Genomic DNA, 22,887 nt, shown 5'->3' with positions numbered 1-22,887 from the left:
CCACTAAATTCTTTTGAATGCATTTTTAGTAGACCTGTATTACATTGTCTTATTTAGCTATATCTGAAAGAAAATTCAAACAAAACCAACCAATCAACCAACCAAAAAAACATATGAAACAAAAACTCTGGTCTTTCTCCAACTAGAAAATGTACCAGTGGCCTCTCTGTGTCCTCTCAAATACCAATTCTCTCTCTCTTTCTCATATGTTGTAATGTATTTTATAATATCTCTATTAGCTATTGCTTTGGGTTATTTACACTTCTTTATTAACGCAGATAAAGGAGTTTTAAAAAGCATGTCTTCTTTTATAATTTTATTTAATTTAATATAACTAAAAGAGTAGCCACAAAATACAGGTCATTCACCCAAATATATCATAAAATTGTGTATATTATACACACACAAAAAATCTAGGGCTATGGCTTGTAACACATTATTCCCTGTATAACAAGTTATATCCTGCCGGTGTATTGCATCATCCTGATTTTTTCAAAAGAATTTGCTAAGTGAAAAATATTACAATGTGTGAACTGATAGGATTTTTATTAGTCTTGACACTGATGAGTCTCTACATTTCCAGATATTTGGTTTTTATCCTTAGTGGCAAAAGCCAGTAATCTGTAGGCCCTTAAAACTCCAGTCACCTATAGTCACCTGGACAGTCTCCTCTGCTTCACACCCTCTTTTGTACAGGTTCTTGGCTAGTCCTTGAAAATCCCAGGAAGCTGAGATCACTGCCTTCACTGTACAGACTTGGAGATGGAGGCATGGAATGACTGAGTGACCCATTCAAGGTCCTGCCACTGTAAGCAATCAGGGACTGAATGCATGCCTGATTCCCCAAGCCATCCTCGTCCTCTGTGCAACTGATGCCTTCGCAGCCCACTCAGACTCTCTTTCCTGCTGGGGCTGCCATGCCCCAGCTCTTTGCATGTTGGCTGTTAACAGCTCACAGCTGCCACAAAGACCAGCCCTTTGCTTCAAGGTAGGGCAGATTTTGGATGCCATTCACACTCCAGCTCCAAGAGGGATCAGGCTGAGCTGGACTCCAGCTGAGGCCACGTGCACATCTGTCTTAGCTCCTTCTACAGTGGGCCCTGTTTCCTGCCCCTTTCCTTGAAGGGACACCAATAAATTCCATGTACAGGAATCCCGGTCTCAGACTTTGCTTCTAGGGAACTGGAACCAGTAAGCTCTCCTTCCTCCCAAGAAGCCCTCTATCCAGCCTCATTCTCTGGAGAATTTTTCTACTTAGGAGCCCATTTATTTATTTTTTAAGATATTACTTCATTTTATTTGGCTGGGATCTTTCTTTAGTTGTGGCATGGGAACTCTCAGTTGTGGCATATGGGAGCTTCTTCTGCAACCAGGGATCAAACCTTGGCCCCCTCCATTTTAAGAGCACAGAATCTTAGCCACTGGGCCACCAGGGATGTTTCCCTATGAGCCCATTTAAATGGAGAGTCCATTTTTCTCTTCCCCTGTCAACAATAATCCCTGCAAGGAAACTAACTTCTTACATTTAAGGCAAGTTCTTCCAATTGCAGCATTAGTCCACTTTTTCTTACAGGAAAAACCTAGGAGCCTTTTTAAAAATCTCTTGTTAGTAGCAGAAGACTAGAATGCCATCCTTTCTCTTTCTGGTTATTTACTTTTCCTCCCTATATAGGAAAGCAAGCCAAAGGAGGGCTTGTTTCATTCATTGCTGCCCTCTCAGCGTGGAGATCCGCACCTGCTATGCAGCAGAGCGTGAGCGGAGAACACAGCAGAGCATAACAGAGCATAAGTGAAGAGAGATGAAATAGGCCAGTGCACGGGCTGGGCCCTCCCCAATATACCAACGTGGGGGCTAGACCCTCTCTGACTACAGCCCTTGCACCTAGCGGCCTGTTCTGTGCTCCCAGAGTACATGTGTCAGGATCACCAGGGTCTGATAAACCAGGTGAGGCTCTTTAGTAAAGAAGTTCTTTCCCAGAAGGCTTCTGCAGCCAGGCTGCCCTGCTCCTTGTTAGTGGTATTGTGTTACCACAGTGAGTGACCTTGTAGGAATCCTTTGTCCCCTTAGTCAGGCCCTTGCCATCTCTAAACAGAACATTTCCTCCCAAATAACAGAACAAAGTTTTGGTCATAACTCATTACACTGCTTTGACAGTTGAGAATTTAAACACTTCTGAGTTGTATTCTGAAATAGCCAGGCTTCTCTAGGCATTTCCCTGTCTCCCTTCAGCACATTGTCGTTGTCAGCCCGCCTTGTAACTTAGATCACATTTGCTTGTTTTTGAAATCCCTCATTCAAGTCACAGTCAGCCCCAGGATGTTTCAGCAGTATTCTTCTGTTATAATTTTTGCAGAGAATAGCACTTGCAGCTCAATTTCCTGTCTCCAGCCAGCCTGAACATGTCTAGAAATTCACAGCGCATTTTGGATGGAGAGCACCCTTCCTAGGAGGGGTTTGTAATGTTCAATTCAATAAGCACTTATTGAGCATCTCTGGCATGCCTAGTCTAAACAACATATACATGCATAGAGACTGTCACTGCCCAGCTGGCTACTTCTGTACCATTAGTTGGTAATTATTTGGCAGATACCCGTCTTGTTCAATGATAAGACACTTCTTCACTACTACCTCATTACTCAGCCTTGCTTGACTAGAATTCTATGATTCTGGATTTCTCTGAAATATGGTTGCCAACCTCCATCACCTAATACATGTATAAGCAAAAGGGTCTTGTAGTCATGTCCAGAGTAACATGAGCATATTCTGGACAGAATTGGAAAGGGCTTAGACCCAGAGCTCTATGGACAAAGTAACAACATCCATTTGCCTTCAGGGAAATGACACTTTTACACAGGACAAGGATAAAGTAGAACCTAATTATGCAGACCCATTTGAGAGCTGAACAAAAACAACTTTGGGGAGAGCTATTCATTTCATTTACTGAGGCACCCATGTTAGCTCTGTCAGAATTTAATGCAGAATTAAGAATACTAGAGTGATTCCTCATCAAGGGAGGACATACCACAAGCAATTGCAGCTTCTCTGTTTATAGAGGGAATGGGGACATTCCCTTTCCTAAAAAGAAGAGTCAGACAAGGATAGACCCAAGTTTCAAAACCCGAGTGGGAAATGAGGAAGGGCCAGGTGTCGGGCTCTTGCTGGTCTTCTGTTCTCAATCTTGTCTTTATAGTCAGAATGTGGATGAAGTCACAAAAAGTATGTTTAGCCAATAATGCTGGGGAATGCATCTGATACACTGGTCAGAATAATTCTATATTCAAAACATGCTGGAATATGGATGGAATTAAACAAGAAAACATCTAATAGATATTAAATAGTCCAACACTCAGGTTACTAAGTCACCTGCCCAACTAAGAGCGGGCCACAAAAACAGGCAAGGAGATTCCATGAGTCAGCACTGTACATCCTACTATACAGGGTAAAACATCTTAGGGAGGAGAGCAAGCATAGTCGCTCTAGAACAAGAAGCTGAATTTGCATCGGTTAGTTCACACCTAATGTACTATGTCACTCTGGAGGCCCCATTTTATATAGATCATTATATACTAGAGTAAATCCGAGGAAGGCAACCAGGATACGGAAAGATCTGAAAATGTGTTAATACAAAGAACAGCTGGAGAAACTGAGAACTTCTAAAAAAGAAGATTAATAGAAAAGACAAGTCAACTGTCTTTAAATAAAGCTTTAGGGGTTACCACTGGCCAAAGGTGATACAATTTGAGGGTTAAAATGAAATACCTGAGAATAATGGATTATAACCCATTAGATAACAAAATAAGCCAAGAGCCAATGCTAACAGCAAATAGCTACATTTTAGATTTTAAGGCCTAGCAAATGGAAAGTGCAGTAACGTTGTTCTATTTACAGACAAGCAAACTGAAGCTGTGTCCCTTTAGGTCTGATATGGAAAAAACTTTTTGACATTTAATGGATCACGGACCTGGAGGGCAGAACTCTATTCAAGAACTTCCAAAGAGTTTTAATATGCTAAACAATTGAGTAGTATCTGGATTTCTATTTCCTTTCTAATAAAGATAGAAAGTCAACCTTTACTGAGTGTCTAATAGGTAACAACTAAATATATTTTACTTAATCTTCCCAAAGACTCAGTGAGATGGGTATTATCTTTGTTTTACAGATTGGGAGATTAAGGTGCAATAACTCATACAACGTGATACAAAGGGCAAGTGCCAGAGCTGGAATTTGAAACCAGGTGTGTCCAAACTCCTTCCACCCTACCCAACACACAAAGGACACATAAAGTGATTGCAGAGGTGTCTTAGGGTCCCACAGTTCCTGAAGGCCATCCGTCCTGGCCCTTTGATGGTTCTGTTTACCATCTATCCAGCCTACAGCTCTACTATTCTCATTCCCCTGGATTAGAAGAAAAAGACTGGCGCTTTTCTAGAAACTCACTGTTAAAATAACCTTGATCTCTGTGAGGTATCTCTGCCCCGTCCTTTCCCCACAGTCACCTTGTCTGCCCTCCTGCTGAATATGACTCAGCCTACCTGAATTAGCCCGTTTTCTCTTTCTCTTCTTCAGAGTCTATTCAGCTGACTCCTTGGAAACCAATGAAGACTAGTTTCCAGGTCTTGTGGTATAGTTAGGGGGAAAATTTAACACTGTTGATAACATCTGTAAATTCAAAGATACCAATAAATAGTTTCTCTGATGAAAGGCAGTGCAGGTCAAGGGGACACATGGCTGTCCCCTTCTCACTGCTTAGTGTTAGAAGAGTAAGAACGTTCTAATTATGGTGCATGGTCGCAGACAGGCCTTCCCTTTATTTAACTGTTTCTAAGTGATTTTCCAGGTTTCGTGTTGGAACACAGAATCTCTCTTCATCTTCCAACCTACTGCTCATATTTCCCAAAGGCTGAGAAGGTAATTGGGAATTGACCAGTCCTCCAGCTGATCAAAGCTTTTTGCTTGTAGTAAGGAAACTTGGAGGTTTCTTTAGCATATTTATAAATATGCTATTTGTATGTTTGGCTGCTTTCAGACCACCTGTTTTAGCTTCTTCTTCATTCTAGAGTACCCCGCCTGCTCTGTTCATTCCCCAAGTACTTCCTGAGCATCCCTGTGTGCTATGTGCTGAAGGGACAGCCGTGAAACAGACAGACATAACCCCTGCCCTCATCAGGGCTTAAGAGCCTGGCTATAGAGACATACATGAAACGAAAATTACACAAATAAGGATTCACATTCAACAAAGAGTCCACATGTCTCTACAGTATCCAGAACAGAGCTTGGCACGTGGTGGGTGCTTTTTCATGAGTATGTGACTGGAAGTTTTGCGAAATGTGCAGAAGGACCTACTAGCTGAGTTCATCTTAGCACTGGGAGCTCAAAGCTTTGACTTGGAGAGTGAGGGGAAAATATGACAGTGAATCAGGGAGACATGGGTTCTTGTTTCTGCTGTTCTACTCGCTGCTAGGGTTTTCTTAGGTGAGTCACTCAGACTTTCTGGCATCAGTTTCCTCACTTGTGAATAACGTGTAAGTACCAGGGCTCCTCATTAATAAACAGCTGCTGTCAGAAGTGGTCTGCTAGACCACCCTGCAATCACCCTGCTAGAAGACAAGGAGAGGCTGGAGTGCAGGCTTCCTAAGACAACTGTCTCTGGCAGAGGTGTCTAACGGCCGTGGGGAAGACAAAGTAGCAGCCGGAAGGGAAGCATCCCCTGGACGACCACCATGGAACTGATAGGCTGCTACAGCTGAACTTGGGAAACATGAGCTTCACTTACCACCCACTGACTGCTTAAAAAGAAACACTTTCATTCATAGGATACTCTAGGTTATATTTCTAAACAACCAATCAGAGGAGAAAGGAAGTACAGAAATAGTTTTCTTTGTATGTTTAACAAGTAGAAAAATCCAATTTTCCATCTACTCCAATAGTCAAAAATGAAAGCAGGATGTCAAATAGAATTGATTACCCTGCATGTCCTTGAACACTAGTCTAGAGAATGATTTTGCACCATGATCTTCAGAAGTTTCCAGTAAGAAAAAAAAATTTGGAAAAATCCTACTAAATGCAGATTATCTTAAAAAAAAAAAAAAGTCCCTAACTGAGAAAACTAAAATGAAGTCAGGACACAGCATGTTGCCTGAGGCTGGAGGACTAAGGCCAAAATACTCAGTCTAGAAACTAGGGTCAACTGACCTTTGAAAACCCCTACCTTTATTAATAAAATCCCTAGTATTCAGAAAAGGATCATGTCATAGTCTTCTGACCCTGAGGTAAACAGATGAGAGGAGGGTCAGAGACAGAACCTTCCCCTGCTCCTGATGCACAGTCAGACCGTTGAACTCCTCCCGTGGCTTGAACAAGCACTCCGAGCCTCTGCTACATTCTCCTTTCTTTGCCTCCTCATCAGAGCTCCTTTTACTCACTTGCTCCAAAATGTAAGAGAGCAAGTGACCAGGTTTTCTCCCGAGACAACTACATCCCTCCACATTGCTTCAAACATCACTTCCTGGTCCTCTGCCCCTCAGGAACTGAACCCCAGTACTCTGGCCAGAGAAGGGCATCATTTTCACCAGAGCGCCTTCGGACAGGAGGCATCTCTGTGGCCGTTTCCAAAGTCACTGGTCTTGGTCTAACTTCGGGATGAGCCAGTCACAGCCACTAAGGTCTCTGGAAACTATCCCAGTCTCAGCTTCCTGAGTTCCAGCCTCCCAGAAAGCACAGCCTAATAAGTGCCACTGGGGCATCTCAGGAGAGGAAACCCAGACTTGCTCTTTACTCTCACCAGTTCTGCTAAGCTTTGATGGCATGAGAGGGCTGGCTGGCCCCTCAATCTTCTGTCCCCTCCGACAAAATCTCCACGCTATAGCATATCTCCTCCAGCCCTCCAGCTCTTTCCCCTCTGGCCGCCACAAAGGCCACTGGCTACTGAGGTCAGGCTCCACTGTGGGAGACGTTCCCCCGTGGGTGGCCCTCCAGGAGTGGTTAAGCCAGTAGGAAGTCTTGGGGAGGAAGGTTGGCTGTAGCGTATCTCCTCCAGCCCTCCAGCTCTTTCCCCTCTGGCCACCACAAGGACCACTGGCTACCGAGGTCAGGCTCCACCGTGGGAGACATTCCTCCATGGGTGGCCCTCCAGGAGTAGTTCAGCCAAGTAGGAAGTCTTGGGGAGGAAGGCTGGGGCACTGGCCTACCTTGTCACTGTCCGCTGTGTTCTGGGAGGTCCTCGAGGCAATGGAGATGGTGTCTGGCTGGCTGCTCCCGTCCCCCTGGCTGTCAACATCCTCCACTCCATCCCTGCAGGGAGAAGAGAAAAACAGCAGGGGTGGGGGTGGGGGGAACAACTGTGGGTTTAGAGCATACAAGGATTTCCAGCTGGTCTGGCAGAGCAGAGCCTTAGCACTTTTTAGCAGGGATTTGTCTAAAATTATCCCACTAAAGGAAGCAGTCCCATGTGATTTTCAATGATGTCACTTCTTGCGCTTAGCAAATACATAATCACTATGTTGATAACTGAACACAAAATGACTCTCTATAACTCTTCTGGCCCATGGTACCGAGGGGGCAGCTATTTATTTTCACTAGGAATGGGTCTATAATAGGCAGTAGGAAGAAGCACGTCCTGCTTAGCACCTGCTTAGTGCAGTAGGAAGAAGCACATCCTCTCCAACTGTCTGGGTCATCCGCAACAATCCCAGAGTTCAGGGCATTCAAACAGATTTTGTGCATGCTATAATAGGATGGGGGTGGTTTATAGCTGGCTTATAAAGAGAACAGAACTGAGAAGAATTTTTTTGACCTGTGCTTCTCTTGCTGGGATATTTTTTCCAGCGGAGATGATCCTTGGGAAGGTCCTTATGTTGGACCCTCAACTCCTACGTCTGGAGGAAGAGTTTATTGCCTTCATTTTGGTGGGTCTTACTGATTGCATGCTTATTTATGATGACTTCTTATTAACATAGAAAGCCAAGGCATCTTTTCAAAGATAAGAGGACAGTCACAGATTCCGCAGCAGCTCTGGAGCCAGCTGTGCTCCTGAGGGTCTGACAAGACAGTCTCCCAAGTGTACTCCTGGCCTTTGGACCTCTTCCTAGGCCCCTGGACCATACAGCTATTTCATTCACATGCTCCCTCAACTCTGCTGCTTTACAACTGGGTCCCAATCCCATACTGAACACAAAGGCTGGGCCAAGGGGGATTAGATGTCTGGCAACTGGTGAGAGCCAAAGGGTCAATGTCAGGAAAAACTGGAGGTGTGGGCCAAGGGTTGGATAAATCAGCACAGGAAATGACAGCACTTCCTATGGGGGTCTGTGTGAAAGTCATACCCCTGCTACTACTTTAGAAAAACATGGCCTTAGGGGAAATGAGAACTCACGCCCGAGAGTGTTACTCCATGGGCAACAGTCACTGAAGCTGTCTCACCAAAGTCTACACAATTACAGTCTACGGTGTGGGAGTACATGGACATGTGTGTGCGTGTGTGCATACATGTGATGCATATGTACATACACAGAGAGTGCTAATCATAAAAAGCTTCTCCCACGCAGAATGATTCTAAGTCAACTGTTTTCTCACCACCACTTATGGGCTTGGGAAATGCCAACTTGTTTTAATAATATAAGCCACACGTTCGTAGGAAGGAAAATCTGCTGTAAAAAAAATTATGTGATGCGTTTCAAAACCAAAAATAAAGGACATTTAGATCATCTGTTATTTTAGATATCTGGAACACTGTTCCCCACCATTTGTACATAGTTCCGAGCTGGCTGTACTTTCTGCTTCCTGCTATTCTGGCCCATTGTAGTACCTTCTGGTCCACTCCAGATGAAGCTAGTTCTGGGGGAGGTGAGGAGCCTAGCCAGGAGGGTAGGTAGTATTCCCCAAGCCAACCCATTCCTCTGTAAACTCTGTCCCCGTATATAGGGAGCCAAGCTAATGAGATAACACAATGCCTGGCTGTTCTCTGCAGAGTCCACCAAGGTTTCTCACTCTCTCGTCACCTGACAATGACCAAGGAAAGGCACAGGCATTTCCAAGGTATGTCCATCCCACGTTCCAGAAATGCTCAAATTCTCCTGCTAGAGGAGAAAGGGGCTCTTTCCCTGGACAGCCTCGCCCGAATATCCTTTCCCATCAAGGTCCTGGACCTTCAGTTCCTTATAACAGTGTTTCATTCTCTCTTTTTTATTGAAGTAAAGACTTGCTACAGAAGGATCTGTCTCTAGTACTAAACTAATTGTGCCCCTTACCCTGACACAGGTAACTGAAATCAAAATAACCCCTCCCCACCACAGTCATTGGAGAAGGCAATGGCCCACCACTCTAATACTCTTGGCTGGAAAATCCCATGGATGGAAGAGCCTGGAAGGCTGCAGTCCATGGGGTCGCTGAGGGTCGGACACGACTGAGCGACTGCACTTTCACTTTTCACTTTCATGCATTGGAGAAGGAAATGGCAACCCACTCCAGTGTTCTTGCCTGGAGAATCCCAGGGACGGGGGAGCCTGGTGGGCTGCCGTCTCTGGGGTCGTACAGAGTTGGACCCGACTGAAGTGACTTAGCAGCAGCAGCCACAGTCATCACTGTTCTTTCAGCACCTAGAAGGGGCCTTATCCTGGCCATGCATGTTCTGGGGCTCCTGCCCCTGGAGGAGTCCCTCTCTACCTCAGCCACACCCTTCTTTCTACCACCTCTCTTGGCAGCTCCCTGGCTTGTGTATGCTGGCTGGTACCAAAGGGTCAACTAAACCTTCTGAATTTATTCCATTCATGAATAGAAGAGGAGAGGGCAGCCTGTTATCGCCAACATTCATAACCTCCAGAACTCTGGTTTCAGTTTTTTTTTTTTCAAGTTTTCCAAAACTGACATGAAGTTTTCCTATGCTTTCTTTTAAAGTGCCCTGCAAAGAGTCATTGAAGGTGACTGTCACAAGGAGACTTGAGAAAGAAATACTTAAGCAGTCACCCACTGGTATAGAGAAAACTGGGATTCAGAAGGACCCAGAGAGATGAAGATATTACAAAAAAAAGTCATCTTCTGCCCAATCACAATGCTTGCTTCAAATGAAAGAAGGTGAGGGCTTGGCAGGGGTGGGGTGTAGAGTAAGAGCTGCAGTGACACCATACCCCTGCCATCACAGTCCTTCGGCTGTCTAGCCGGTCCAGAGGGCCCTCCCCTCAGCCACCTCCCTCCCAAAGCCTTCCCCATTCACTTCACTCTAGTGCCCATCACAAGTCCTCTCTCCCTGCTGCCTGCAGCGTTTCCTGTCCCTACCGGTGGTCCTGGCTCTTCTTGCTTAATTATCCCATGTGTGAGACATGCCTGTCAGATGGTTCTTGAGGGAATGGACTCCCTTTTATATTCCTGGGGCACCCAACACACTCAGGTGCTCACTGAAGCTCTGCTGAGTATAACTGACAGTGATGGGTGAGGTGCTTAAGAGGTGGTGACTCCTCTTAGGTAGAATTCAGTGTGGTGTCACAGAGAGGGGTGCACCACCCCCACAGAAGCAAAGGTTCACCCCACCCCCACTCCTTGAGGCCTGTGAGGCTGTGCTAGGGGCAGAGACCCTGGTTACCTCTTACTATTGTTCCTCTGTTTGGCTGGCGTTTTGGGGAGCTGAATTGGCTCCTTCAAAGCTCCTTTCAGGTGAATGATCCTTTCTTGAATCACCTCTCGAATGTTCTTGATCCACTCCTGCTTGGTTTCTATGTTGGAGGCCTGGAGTGCCACAGGGAGAGACAGTAAGAACCTCATTCCCCTTCAGTCCACTGAAACAGTTCTCAACCCTTCTCTTGCAGGCTTAATCCATCATTGGTCAAGGATACCAAATGCTGGAGGGGTTTATTTCTCTGGTTTTATACTTGTGACTTCAATCCCATGGACATGCTTTTCCAACTCCTTGAACAGGGCTCTGGCCTCAAGACTCAATGCAAACTTCTACAGGGTCATTTTCAAAATATTTAATAACTGTGGAGGCACTGACCAACAGTGATATCTGCCCCTGCTGGACCAAGGATTAACACTTCAGTTACTGGATTCTGGGGAGGTCTGGAGAATACAGGAGGGGCAACAAGGGGGTGTTTGGAGGCAGCAGCCATTTACCAAATGGATACATAGACCTGGATATACTGGTCTAACTTGGATATACTTATATCTAACCTGGGTATAAGTCCAACACCCAGATGACTACATAGGCTTGCGGTGATTGAGTCAGTCCCAGGTTTTTAGCCTAGTAAACCTGTTAATTGAAGGCACTGCTATCACTCCATGGATATCCCATTTGTCTTCATGGAAGTCTGCTCAGGTACTTCTTCCTCATGCCGGGCAGCAGCTATGCTGACAATTCAGAGTGAACAAGTGTGAAGCTTGGTCAGGGCTGGCCCATTTCTTTCTTGGTGATGGGCACTTCCCTGAGAAGCACACAACTGACAGGTGCGCCATGTGCAGGATCTGTCCTCCATTTCACTAGCATGGCCACAAGTGCTGACTCAGCTCCCCAGTTATGTGTACTCTGGGGAGCTGAGGGGACTCCAGAAGGACCCTGCTCAACACTCCTCTCAATCGGCCTAGTTCCCATGCTCGCTCGTATGATTCACTAGAGTTTCCAGAATGTAACGGTCTATATCTCACACACAGTCAGCCTCCACTGAGCAGAATACCTTACATGTGGAAGGTGTTCAGGAAAGAAATGTTGAATGAATGTAGAGCATAAAAGGTGACTTTTGCCAAAGGTCAGTTGGCATCCTTGCCTCCTGAAGTGGCCACAAGGGCAGAACATATTTAAGTGGACCCCACTAAAGCCATTCCCTTCCTTCTTCCCTGCACGCTCCAACAAGTGCCTGGACTTACAGACCAGTAATCTTTGAGGCTTCAGGCTACTTTCATGATAGAATTTGTGTCTGAACACCCATGTGGGGCTGCCCTCTTGAGGGAAGCCCAGAGGCCCCAGCTTTTACACATATCCTGCCCACATCCCTCTAAGCCCCCTTTGGTTACCCCCAACCCCAGTCTTGTGCCCAGCAGAGAGCAATACTTACTTTCAGCACTGTTTTATTGTCTGAGGATGGGGTGCGCCCAGACCACAAGGCGAATTTGCAGGGATCACCCTCTACGTGTTCGGTCACACCCAGCTCTGAGGTCTGTAGACAGGAAATGCCTGTGAGAGGCGGGGAAGGGGAGGGCGGTGGGGAGACTTAGGGCTGGGGTGGGAAGGGAAAGGCAACAGAGAGGAGAGGACCGAGGGAGGGGCTCTGTCAATCAAACTTAAACAGACCAGATGTTCTGTTCTTCTACCCAGGATGAAAGGACCTACAGGCACATGCCTGATGAGCAGGTAGCAGGGAGGGTGGGTGAAGAGGGAGGCGCCCAAGCCAACAGGAAGAAGAAAGGTGAACTCTAAGATGCGGAAGTGGGCTGAGGGGGCACTTTCCAACTAGTATGCCTTTCACTTGTCCAGGATGGTGTTGGTGTGGCACCAGGGGAGAGACGAGCAGAGTGTTCAAGATCCCTTCCTGCCCAAGGGAGCTAGCAAATGGGGAGTCTCGTCTGACCCCACCTGCCCCACCTACCAGTAGCTTGTTCTTGTAAACATATTTCGTGTGTCCTGAAGAGTCTTTGATCTCCTTGCTGAAAACCAAGGAGATCTCAAAGAGGAATAGGTGTCGCTCCCGCCCCTTCCGGATCAGCGACTTGGGGTCCCACACTTGAAAGGCATCTTGTAAAATCAGCTCCCCCTGCACGTCCAGGTTCTCGTCGAACCCTGAAAAACACCCGTTTCCAGTCTGTGTCGTTTCTGCACCACATGTGGGCACCTTGCTCTCGTCCCGTCTTGGAGGCAAGCTGCCTGAGAGTGATCCCTCAGCTCCCACAGCACTTTTCTCTCAGGCTGATTCCTGTGGCTCCTGCACACCTCAGAGGACAGCTCTAGGGCACTGGGATTAGACCCCTTTTCTGCCCCAGGTCTCCTCTGCCAAACCAATATCAGGGGAATCTCCTGCAGAGCTCCAGAGCAGTCTCCCCCAGCCCTCTGCCAGCCGGGGACACCTGCAAAGGCGAACGCCATCTCTTCTTCTCCCTCCACAGCCCCCGCTGCCGCTGACCTGGAGCTCCGAATGGGGCTGACGACACACACCGCCTGCCTGAGTGCCCCCGACCCCACTCCGTTCGTTGTCACTTCATTTCTTACGCTCCGTCCCTAGGACTCTTCCCCTTGATAGCTCCTGTACTATGCGGCGCACAAGCCTTCAACAATTAATATTCGTATCAGTTTAACAGAGGTTCTGGAACTTCATTGTGTATAAAAATCACCTAAAGTGATTATGAAAACACATGTATCTGCCCATTCTTCAATCCCTAAAAGACTGCGATTCAGTAGGAGTGGGGTGGAGCCCATGAATTTGCACTTTTAAACAAGTTCCCAGGTGCTGCTGCTGCTGGTCCATAGAGCATACCTGAAGGGCCTGGATCCAGAATACAGGTCAGGGACAGGCTGGAGGAGAAGGTGCTCAGAGAGGCAGACATGCAGGGGAGGGGCTGGGGAGCAGGTGTGAACAGAAGAGTAGGAGGTGGAGAAGGCGAGACACTAGGAGTAGATTCAGATAGTCAGGGCTCAGTCTGGAGAAGGTAACCATGGCTCCTCTGCACGAAGAGGTGGCCTTCCTGTGTTAAGGGTGGCCAGGATATACTGAAACCAGACCAAGTCTTTGGCAGTGTTGGGGTAAGGGGCAGGGAAGGAAAAGTGGTCTCAAAGAGAGGAATACCCCCACAGGGTTACTATGTGCAACAAAGAAGACTTGCCTGCCTTATCTCACCTGTTTGCCAGCCCAGGTTGGGATGTGGAATATTAACTCATCTAATAGTTTTGACCATGGCTGCTCTGCCCTCATCTGCTGGGTTTTGCAGTGTTGGGAGCACTTTATTGTCTCACTCTGCCAGGTTTCTGGGTCCCTAGAACATGGTTCCAGCGGACTGAAGGAGCTTTGACAAAGTCCCATCAGTTATATCTGGCTGGACTTGACTCCCCTGCTACGAGCGGCTGAGGGTAGTTGCACACTGACACGCATGTGCTTAATGCCACTGAACTGCACACCTAAAAATGGTTAAGGTGGTAAACTTCATGTTATATGCATTTTAAAAGAACGAAAAAGAGAGAAGGACAAGGCTAAAGACAGTGTGTGTGTATGTGCTGGTTTCTGCTTATTACGATGACAAGTGTGAGGCAGATACTATGCAGATGAACAGGGCTGCTATGGGTCAGGGTTTTCACACCTTTACAGTAAGGATGATGATGGCTTGTCCTACTCTGCCTCTCAGGCAGCAAGCTGTCCACATACCTGATGCGACACAGGCCTGGGGCTACCTGTAGGCAGGTGATAGCTGAGCTGGCCCCTGTGGATCTCCTCTCACACTTCCCCAGGGCCTATGGAACAACTTGCCATTTCTCTTCTCTTCCAGCCTGGTGCTCTGTTTGACTTCACACCACATCCCCCCCCATGACGCCAGTTCCACAGCTTTAGGAAAGGAGGCTCCCCGGGAGGCTGAGCGCACAGCTACCTTCCAGCATGCTGACGTGCATGGCGTCGTTGGCTCTCTTTGGGACACTAAGCATCACCTCCAGGCCTTCCTTGAGCTCCCCTTTTCCTTCTTCACAGCAAGTTAAAAGTTCCTGTGAAAAGGTCCAGACACAGTTAGAACAGTTTCCCCCAGCTTCCCCAGCCTCCCACTAGCTAACCCCTCAAGGCAATTATATACCAGTTCCTCAAGGAATTATGTGCTGTGCTTAGTCACTCAGTTCTGTCCAACTCCTTGTGACCCCATGGACTGTAGCCCACCATGCTCCTCTGTACATGGGGATTCTCCAGGCAAGGATACTAGAGTGGGTTGCCATGCCCTCCTCCAGGGGATCTTCCCAACCCAGGGATTGAACACAGGTCTCCCACAGTGCACGCAGATTCTTTACTGTCTGAGCCACCAGGGAAGCTAGCTTCATTATCCGTAATGGTCCCCTCTGGGAACCCCTCTGGGGTAGAGAGGTTATCACCAAAGAATTCAACCACCATGCTTTTCCCAGACTGAGCGTCCTCAGCTCAATCTAATCCAACTAACTCAACCCAACTCCCAAATGGCTGGCACTAGAAGTGAGCAACTAGGGTATTCTCTATCACTCAACTAACCTGGAGGTCAGGGAATACCCCTGGCAAAAGATACAAACAGAGGTGCAGTACTATGCCATCATAAAGAGGACACACAGCACTCATCCATCAGCATGCCAACTTCCAGCACCACTTTCATTGACACACCTCTACCGCCTGAATGATTTCTTCTACACTGGGAACAACTAGGGATTGTGGAAAGTACCGGTTTATAGCTTTTCAGAGTCCTAAGAGATTTTTAGATGATATGTATTAGAAGTGAGCCCAGGGCCAACAGATAGGATCATGGACTAGTCCCTGGATTGTCAAATGAGGACACTGTGCTCAAGAAGGACATGGGTTTTGCCCAGGTTATAGAACTCACTGGAGGCCATGTAGAGGCTTGAATCCAGATTTCTTGAATCCAAATCCAATACTCCATCCACCAGGCCAACCTGCCTTCCCCCTGTCCTCCTGGACCATGCTCTCTCTTTAACGTCTCCATTGGAGACTAGGTCTTTACCCTTTCCATAGAAGATATATAATATCTGGTTGATGGAGAAAAGATAATTTCCAACTATCTTAGTAACCATAAAGACCATGCAAAGTGATTTCACTCAAACCAGAGGGATGCTGGCTTTCGCTTTTCCTATCAGGGTTATCATATCTTGCTCACTTTGACACTGGAAAGGAAGACGTTAAGCAACAGATCTACAAACCATACTTTCTCCTTCTGGGGATGGGAAGGCAGGGAATGGGTGGATGGGTGGGGATGCACTTCCAGGAAAGAAAGAAAGTTGACAAGACCAAACCTTGTCAACATAAACACATCAATGACAGACCTCCTGGCAAATTAATGGTACCTGCTAGCAGGAGGCTCCTTATTTACGGTGTGCTTTCAGTAGGGTCTGTCTGGCCTGCCTATGATTTCTTATGGTAAACAAACCTACAATCAATGGCTCCCTGGAAAGTATCACATAAGATACACAACTAAGTAAAAAGTGATTACAATTCATGATGAAATGGCTCTCTTCAGAGTAAGTGATAGGATGCAACATACATTATTTAGAAACTGTGCATGCTAATCAAGATCACAGCATATCCTGATGTTGTAAGAAAGGTCTTGGAGCTTTTGGTGGTCCTGGACTTCTGTGTTTTATCTCTGTCTTGGATTATCTGTATCTTTGAAATTATTAGTAAAGTAAGGTATCTGATTAGTGATCATCTGATACGAAAATCCAGGCCTTTGTGTTATCTTCTATACATTCCCGCATGAAGAAGGGAGCTCTGAGTGTCCAAAGAAGAGATACACCGCCTAGAGCAGACGCTTGGGAGGCAGACAAGATCATGTCTCGGCTCTGTCTTTGGTTCCAGTCAGTTTAACAGCGTCATTGTCCAGAAAGTTGCACTTACTTCTGCCAACCTTAAGTTCTCTTCCCTTACCTAATTTTAACCCTCCCAACCTGTTCTCATACATCATCAGAGGCATTTCTAGGCAGAAACATGAGAGAAATAAGAAATATGCTACAGTTTGTAACAGAAAACACCAATTACTTTAACCTCCCAAAGCAATTTGGCATGTCCACCAACCAACCAGCAAAACCAATGAGTTCTCCTCAGATCTCTGCTATAGTTTATAAAACGGAGAAAGCTCCACATTTAATTTAGACTGAAAAGGACAGCTGTAGCAGATTTACACAGAGAATATTGAACACTCTGACTTTCACTTTTATGCAACACCTAAAGGGAGGAACTCCAGAGGATACTGATAATTAAATATCAGTTTACTTGGAATAAAGCTGACTTTAATGAGAAAATAAATCCCATATTATTTATTTATAGTAAAAGCTCAGCAAACTATTTTTCTTTTACTCAGCAAGCATTCGGCTACAAGCACATTTGAAAGAGGTCAAAATTATCTTACTAAGTCTTTTCTTCCCCAAATAACTTTAAAACACGTCTACAACAAATTCCCCCTACTTTACTGTCTTCTTTCTCAGTTACCTGCATAGTCCTCTCTTTCTAAAACAGCTAATCACAGAGTGAAAGCCCAGAGCCCACCCTTCCATCTGCCTAAAGCAAAACACAGGGCAGCCTATCCATCCTCCACATCTCTCCCTGGCCCAAGGCACAAAATTCATCCTAGGAACTTCAGCCTCGGGGATTAACAGGGAGGGGTGAAAACCTATATTTCTCTGAGAACTGGGGCCTAATTGACTGGAGACCCTGGCAGTGTGGATGGGTGAGTCAGTTTTATTTTATTTTTTAAAAATTCACAACCCCATCAATTCCTGAAAGAGCTTTGGAAATAACTTAAGTTTGAAAACCACACAACACACAGATCTTCTTGCATAATAATAATCATTTAGAAGAGTCATACATCATGTGGGCTAGGAAAGGAGAGGATAATTATATACAGTTGTTATTGTTGCTATTTAGTTGCTAAGTTGTCTCTGACTCTTTTGTGACCCCATGGACTGTAGCCCGCCAGGTTCCTCTGTCCTTGGAATTTCCCAGGCAAGAGTAATGGAGTGGGTTGTCATTTCTTCCTCCAGGGGACCTAGGGATCAAGCCTGGGTCTCCTACATTGACAGGCAGATTCTTGACCACTGAGCCACCTAGGAAGCCCAACATTACAGTACTTTTCATTTAAATCTATAACCCTGCTCCATCCAACAGCCCATTCATTATGCTTACTCAAATGTTTTGTCAGAATCCAAGATAGAAGATTGTTCTCCACCTCTGGGGTAAGGAGAAACTCCTGTAAGTAACCATCAAACTAGACACTATCTGACAAAGAAGGACCTCAAGTTCTTGTGATTAAAGAGCAGAGACATTACTTTGCCAAACAAGGTCCATCTAGTCAAAGCTATGGTTTTTCCACTAGCCATGTATGGATGTGTGAGTTGGACTATAAAGAAAGCTGAGCACCAAAGAATTGATGCTTTTGAACTGTGGTGTTGGAGAAGACTCTTGAGAGTCCCTTGGACAGCAAGGAGATCCAACCAGTCCATCCTAAAGGAGATCAGCCCTGGGTGTACATGGGAAGGACTGATGCTGAAGCTCCAATACTTTGGCCACATAATGCAAAGAACTGACTCATTGGAAAAGACCCTGATGCTGCGAAAGACTGAAGGCAGGAGGAGAAGGGGATGACTGAGGACGAGATGGTTAGATAGCATCACCGACTCAATGGACATGAGTTTGAGTAAACTCCAGGGGTTGGTGATGGACAGGGAGGCCTGGCGTGCTGCAGTCCATGGGGATGCAAAGAGTCGGACATGACGGAGCGACTGAACTGACTAACTGACTGGCACACCAATTTTTCAGGAAAGAATACCCATGCCCTACTCTGAGATCTTAGGAGAATTTTTCTCAGTCTTTATATAAGAAACTTCAAAAACAGAATGGCAACTTCAAAAACAGAATGGCATCTTCAAAGTTCTACCTAAATAGCTGTGATGGTCTGCACATAGTTATTTCTGCCACTGCTGCTGCCACTGCTGCTGCTAAGTTACTTCAGTCGTGTCTGACTCTGTGCGACCCCATACATGGCAGCCCACCAGGCTCCGCCACCCCTGGGATTCTCCAGGCAAGAACACTGGAGTGGGTTGCCATTTCCTTCTCCAATGCATGAAAGTGAAAGTGAAGTCACTGAGCTGTGTCTAACTCTCAGCGACCCCATGAACTGCAGCCTTCCAGGCTTCTCCGTCCATGGGATTTTCCAGGCAAGAGTACTGGAGTGGGGTGCCATTGCCTTCTCCGATTTCTGACACTAGTCCTCAACAAAGGCCAAAGGCATGGATGCCCTGTGGTGATTCTCTAAGTCATTTTCTGCAGGGTTGGCAGACTGGAGTGCCTGGAAGTGAAGTCCTGGAGTTGAGGAAGGTGAAGGTTTGAAGGACGGGGCTGAAAAATAAGGATGATGTAGGACCCGGCCCTAACCCAGAAGGGAGAAGAGGTCGGGGTGTGGCTCACTGCTGCCCCCACTCTTCTCATCACAGAACTACAAATGCTAAGTCAGTAGGACCCCACAGACAGGAAAGGTGGGCACACTTCAACATGACTAGAATCTAGATTGGAACTAGATGGGTTCTCAGGTTTACTGAAGCAGCTAGGAAATGTGAGGTTCAGCAAGCATCTCATAGGACTGAATTTCATCAGAGTTTCTCTAGAACTATACTACTTACGACATGCTTCTCACTATTCTTTTTTTTTGCATTTGAGAAGTGACCAGCAATATAGTCAAAGTTAGGGAAAACTCAACCCTTACACATTAAGAGTTAATGCAGATACAGTTTTATAACTGCCTATGATATCGACTTCCCAGGTTTTCTTTGAGAAATGTCACATTTTCAGACTGTTAGTGTATTCTCTGAGAAGAATCAGCTCAAATCACATAGTATTTTATATAATTTGATGATTTGACTCTTAAAGAAAAGGGTTGGGAGAAAAAACATATCTCCTGGTTGGCTCCAGAAGAACCCGTAACACGTAGGAGCCTACAGATACAGAGTTGTCATTGTGTCTTTGTATGTACTTTCAAACTATTTCCTCTTTAAAATCTCCTAGCCTAGACAAACACAGACATTAAGGCAATGATAGGTGCTGCCCATGCTGGCACTGCCCCTAAGACCTTGATCCTGGATCCTACCAAGAAGGGCCACCAGGAGGGATCTGCCCAGAAGGGAAGGACGGGAGAGTTTCTGTGTACCCACCACTGTCTGAGGTGGCAGTCACTAAGAGCTGTGCAGTGGTGGGTGTATATGAAAACAATCACAATCCATCCCTGCTTCCATTTCTCCTCCTTCCCCCAAAATAAGCATGTGGGATTTCATGGGATAGAACATGCAGTCTGGAGCCAGCAATGGCAGCGTGGGCTCATTGCTGAAGTTCTGCTCTAGGCAGAGGAAAGGTCTTCAGGTAGAAGCTTTCCCATGCCTGGGCAAAGCTAGGATTCCCTGGACCTGGTTGGCAGTATGGTCAGGGTGACATAGAGAGGAGGGGAGGTACCTTCAGGAGCAGCTGGTACTTGGTAATCCTCTGGACAGGCTTAATTAGGTAGGAAGAAATGGAGTTGGCCAGACCATGCCGCTGCTGTATCTCCTACAGGGATAAAAATGGACACTGTTAGACACAGTGGGACATGTGCACGTATGTGTTCTGGGAGGAGGTGAGCAGGGTTAAGGACAGAGGAGAAAAGGAAAAGGTACAAAATGATTAGAAACTATTCTTGGAAGGGGAGAAGATAAAACCAAAACACATAGGAAATAATCATTGTGTCTTTAAATGATAATGAGTGCCTGAGCAGTAGAGAGGATCACACCTAGATTCTGGAAAAAGTGAAAATACAGTTAGATAAGCAAGATGTACATAGGTCATTGATGGTGGAGAGCTAAAAGAATGAATTAGGGTTTGATAGTGAGTTTTTCAAGGGTAAAGTTTCACAGATCTTATATAGAAGAAAAACATGGTGAAAATAGTATTTCAGAAAGACTCATATAAGCCTAATAGCAACACAGAGAGTAGAGATTGGGAAATAGACACAGAGACCAGTCCAGAGATTACTGCAGAAGTCTAAGTGTGTAAAAATAGAATTACCATCAATCCAACAATTCCATTCCTAGGTATATACCCAAGGGAAATAAAAAAATATGTCTATAAAAAATTGCTGCAAAATATTCATAGTAGTATTATTTTATTAAGAGTAGTGAAAAGGTAGGCATAACCCAAATGTCCATCAACTGATGAGTGAAAAAAAAAATGTATTACAGTCATACAATAGAGTATATTTTTGGCCATTAAACAGAATGAAATACTGAGACATGCCACAACACAGATGAACCTTGAAAGCTTTATGCTAAGTGAAGGAAGTCAGCCACAAAAGAACACACATCACTCCATTTCTAAATGAAGTGTCCAGAAGAGGGAATCTATAGAGATAGAAAATAGACTGTCAGTTGCTCAGAGCCAGAGGGGTAGGGAGGATAAGGTGGAGGGTGATGGCTAAAGGGTGTGGGGTTGCCTTATGAGGTGATGAAAATGCTCTAAAATTGGCTGTGAGGATGGCTGCACATGTCTGTGAAGGTACTAAAACAAACTGTACCTTTACATACATCTATATCTACAGGTGTGTAATGCGGGGGCTTGCCATAAACGAAGGTTAGTGAGCACAGAGCATCAGAAGAATTACAAGAAACATTTTAAACCTAGACAAGGTAGGACTTGTTATGGGCCATGAAGGAAGGTGAAGAAAAGGGAATAATAATAATAATAATAAATCATTCCATTTTCCTCCAGCTATCCCAGAAGGTGGCAATTTTCTCACTCATTTGCCTCTTCCCTAAAGCTGTGTGTTTATATCAGGACTTGTTCAAGGAAAATGGGCAAAACAGCTGGCAGCCTGACCTTATTTGGGCAAATGAACATTTTGAGCTTATCTGGGGCTTTGGCAGGAGAGCTCAGGCAATAAGGCACTTGACTGGCTTCCCTCTCTGACAAGATGCCGAGTTCCAGGAAGGCTTCATGTGGAGACTAAGGAAGGGGCGGTGTCCAGTGGCTGGGTCAGCCAACCAAGCTTAGTAATCAACAGGGTACCAGTCATCACAGCCTCACAGCTCCCATGTCTGGTGTAGGAAATGCTGGATCATGTCAATGTGTGGGCCTTTCTGGTACTTGAATTTTCTGTGCTCTCTTTACAATAATGGATAACAGGGCTGTCTTTATTGGGGGTTTAATCTCTGATAGAAGGAGGGCCTAAAGTAAATGGTCTCTAAGTATAGCATTTAGGGAAACTCTTCTGATGGGAGGGAAAAAGCTACAAAGATGATGCTTTCTGGAATGCGTAGGGAACCATCAGGAGAGTTTGCTGCCCTCTCTCCCTACCTCTAGGCCAAGCTCCAGGAACTCCTGCTGGACTGGTTTTCTGCCTTGCATTGGCCTCCCTAACTAATGTACAGGCTCATCAGGCATGATATTGGAAATGGGGGTAGGGTGTAAAATTTGGGGTATGTCCAACTATAAATCAAAGCCTAGAAACTGGCTAGAAATAGGAATATGAGGAATGTAGGATGAGAGGAAAATGCAGATTGGCACCAGACACTGTAACATGTAAAAAATGAACCAGGCAAACCATGAGTCAACCTCCTGAGGAGCTCACAAAAGGAACAGTATGGCATTTGTAACCTGTCAAAAGGCAGGAGGTTGCAAATGCCAAAAGAGAAAAAGCATACTGCACACAAAGAGAAAGGCAAGGATTCCCGTAGGAAGCAACACATGACTGTGACCGTTTAAGGACAGGAAGACTTCGAAGGGTGTCTATGTGTGCCCGTGTGCAGTGTGTGCAAAGGGCTCACAGTCTATCTTAGGCAGTGAGAATAGTGTGAGCAAAGATAAGGAGGCAGATGAGTCTGTAGCCTACTTAGAGCACAGGATATGTATGTTCAGAAAAATGTGAAGTGGAAGACAGGACACAGTGCATTTAAAACTTCAAAAAGACTCTTCTAGATACTATTGATAAAAAAAACCCCATAAATATCTTAAGAGAAATATATTATTAAAGAGAGAGAATAGCAGTATAGGGCATCCAAAATGATACCCAATAACTTCTGATACCAAGTCAGAGAAGTACTTTTCTTGAGTTTTTGGTTTAAACAAAACCTCGCAAATTGCACTTTGGGAGCATTTCCATAGTAATATTCCATCTTTAAAAATCATGTCTGTTTTTTCTTGTCTGGCTTTCACCCATTCAAGTATTAT

General features: G+C 45.6%; 1 protein-coding gene across 1 annotated transcript in view; it reads right to left on the bottom strand.

Annotated features, from left to right (window-relative positions):
* Positions 1–22,887, bottom strand: part of KALRN (kalirin RhoGEF kinase) — a 694,022-nt gene that overhangs the window by 199,500 nt on the left and 471,635 nt on the right. Inside the window, exons 28-33 of the mRNA XM_052653860.1 lie at positions 20,143–20,235; positions 14,552–14,663; positions 12,568–12,758; positions 12,037–12,138; positions 10,575–10,717; positions 7,189–7,291 (exon numbers count right to left, since the gene is read on the bottom strand). Coding sequence (XP_052509820.1) covers positions 7,189–7,291; positions 10,575–10,717; positions 12,037–12,138; positions 12,568–12,758; positions 14,552–14,663; positions 20,143–20,235 — 744 coding nt within the window. The remainder of the gene's footprint in view (positions 1–7,188; positions 7,292–10,574; positions 10,718–12,036; positions 12,139–12,567; positions 12,759–14,551; positions 14,664–20,142; positions 20,236–22,887) is intronic.

This window comes from Budorcas taxicolor, chromosome 1, assembly GCF_023091745.1.
Source record: "Budorcas taxicolor isolate Tak-1 chromosome 1, Takin1.1, whole genome shotgun sequence".
NCBI lineage: Eukaryota > Metazoa > Chordata > Mammalia > Artiodactyla > Bovidae > Budorcas > Budorcas taxicolor.
The sequence above is the reverse complement of the archived record's forward strand: the minus strand, read 5'-3'. Positions and strand labels throughout refer to the sequence as shown.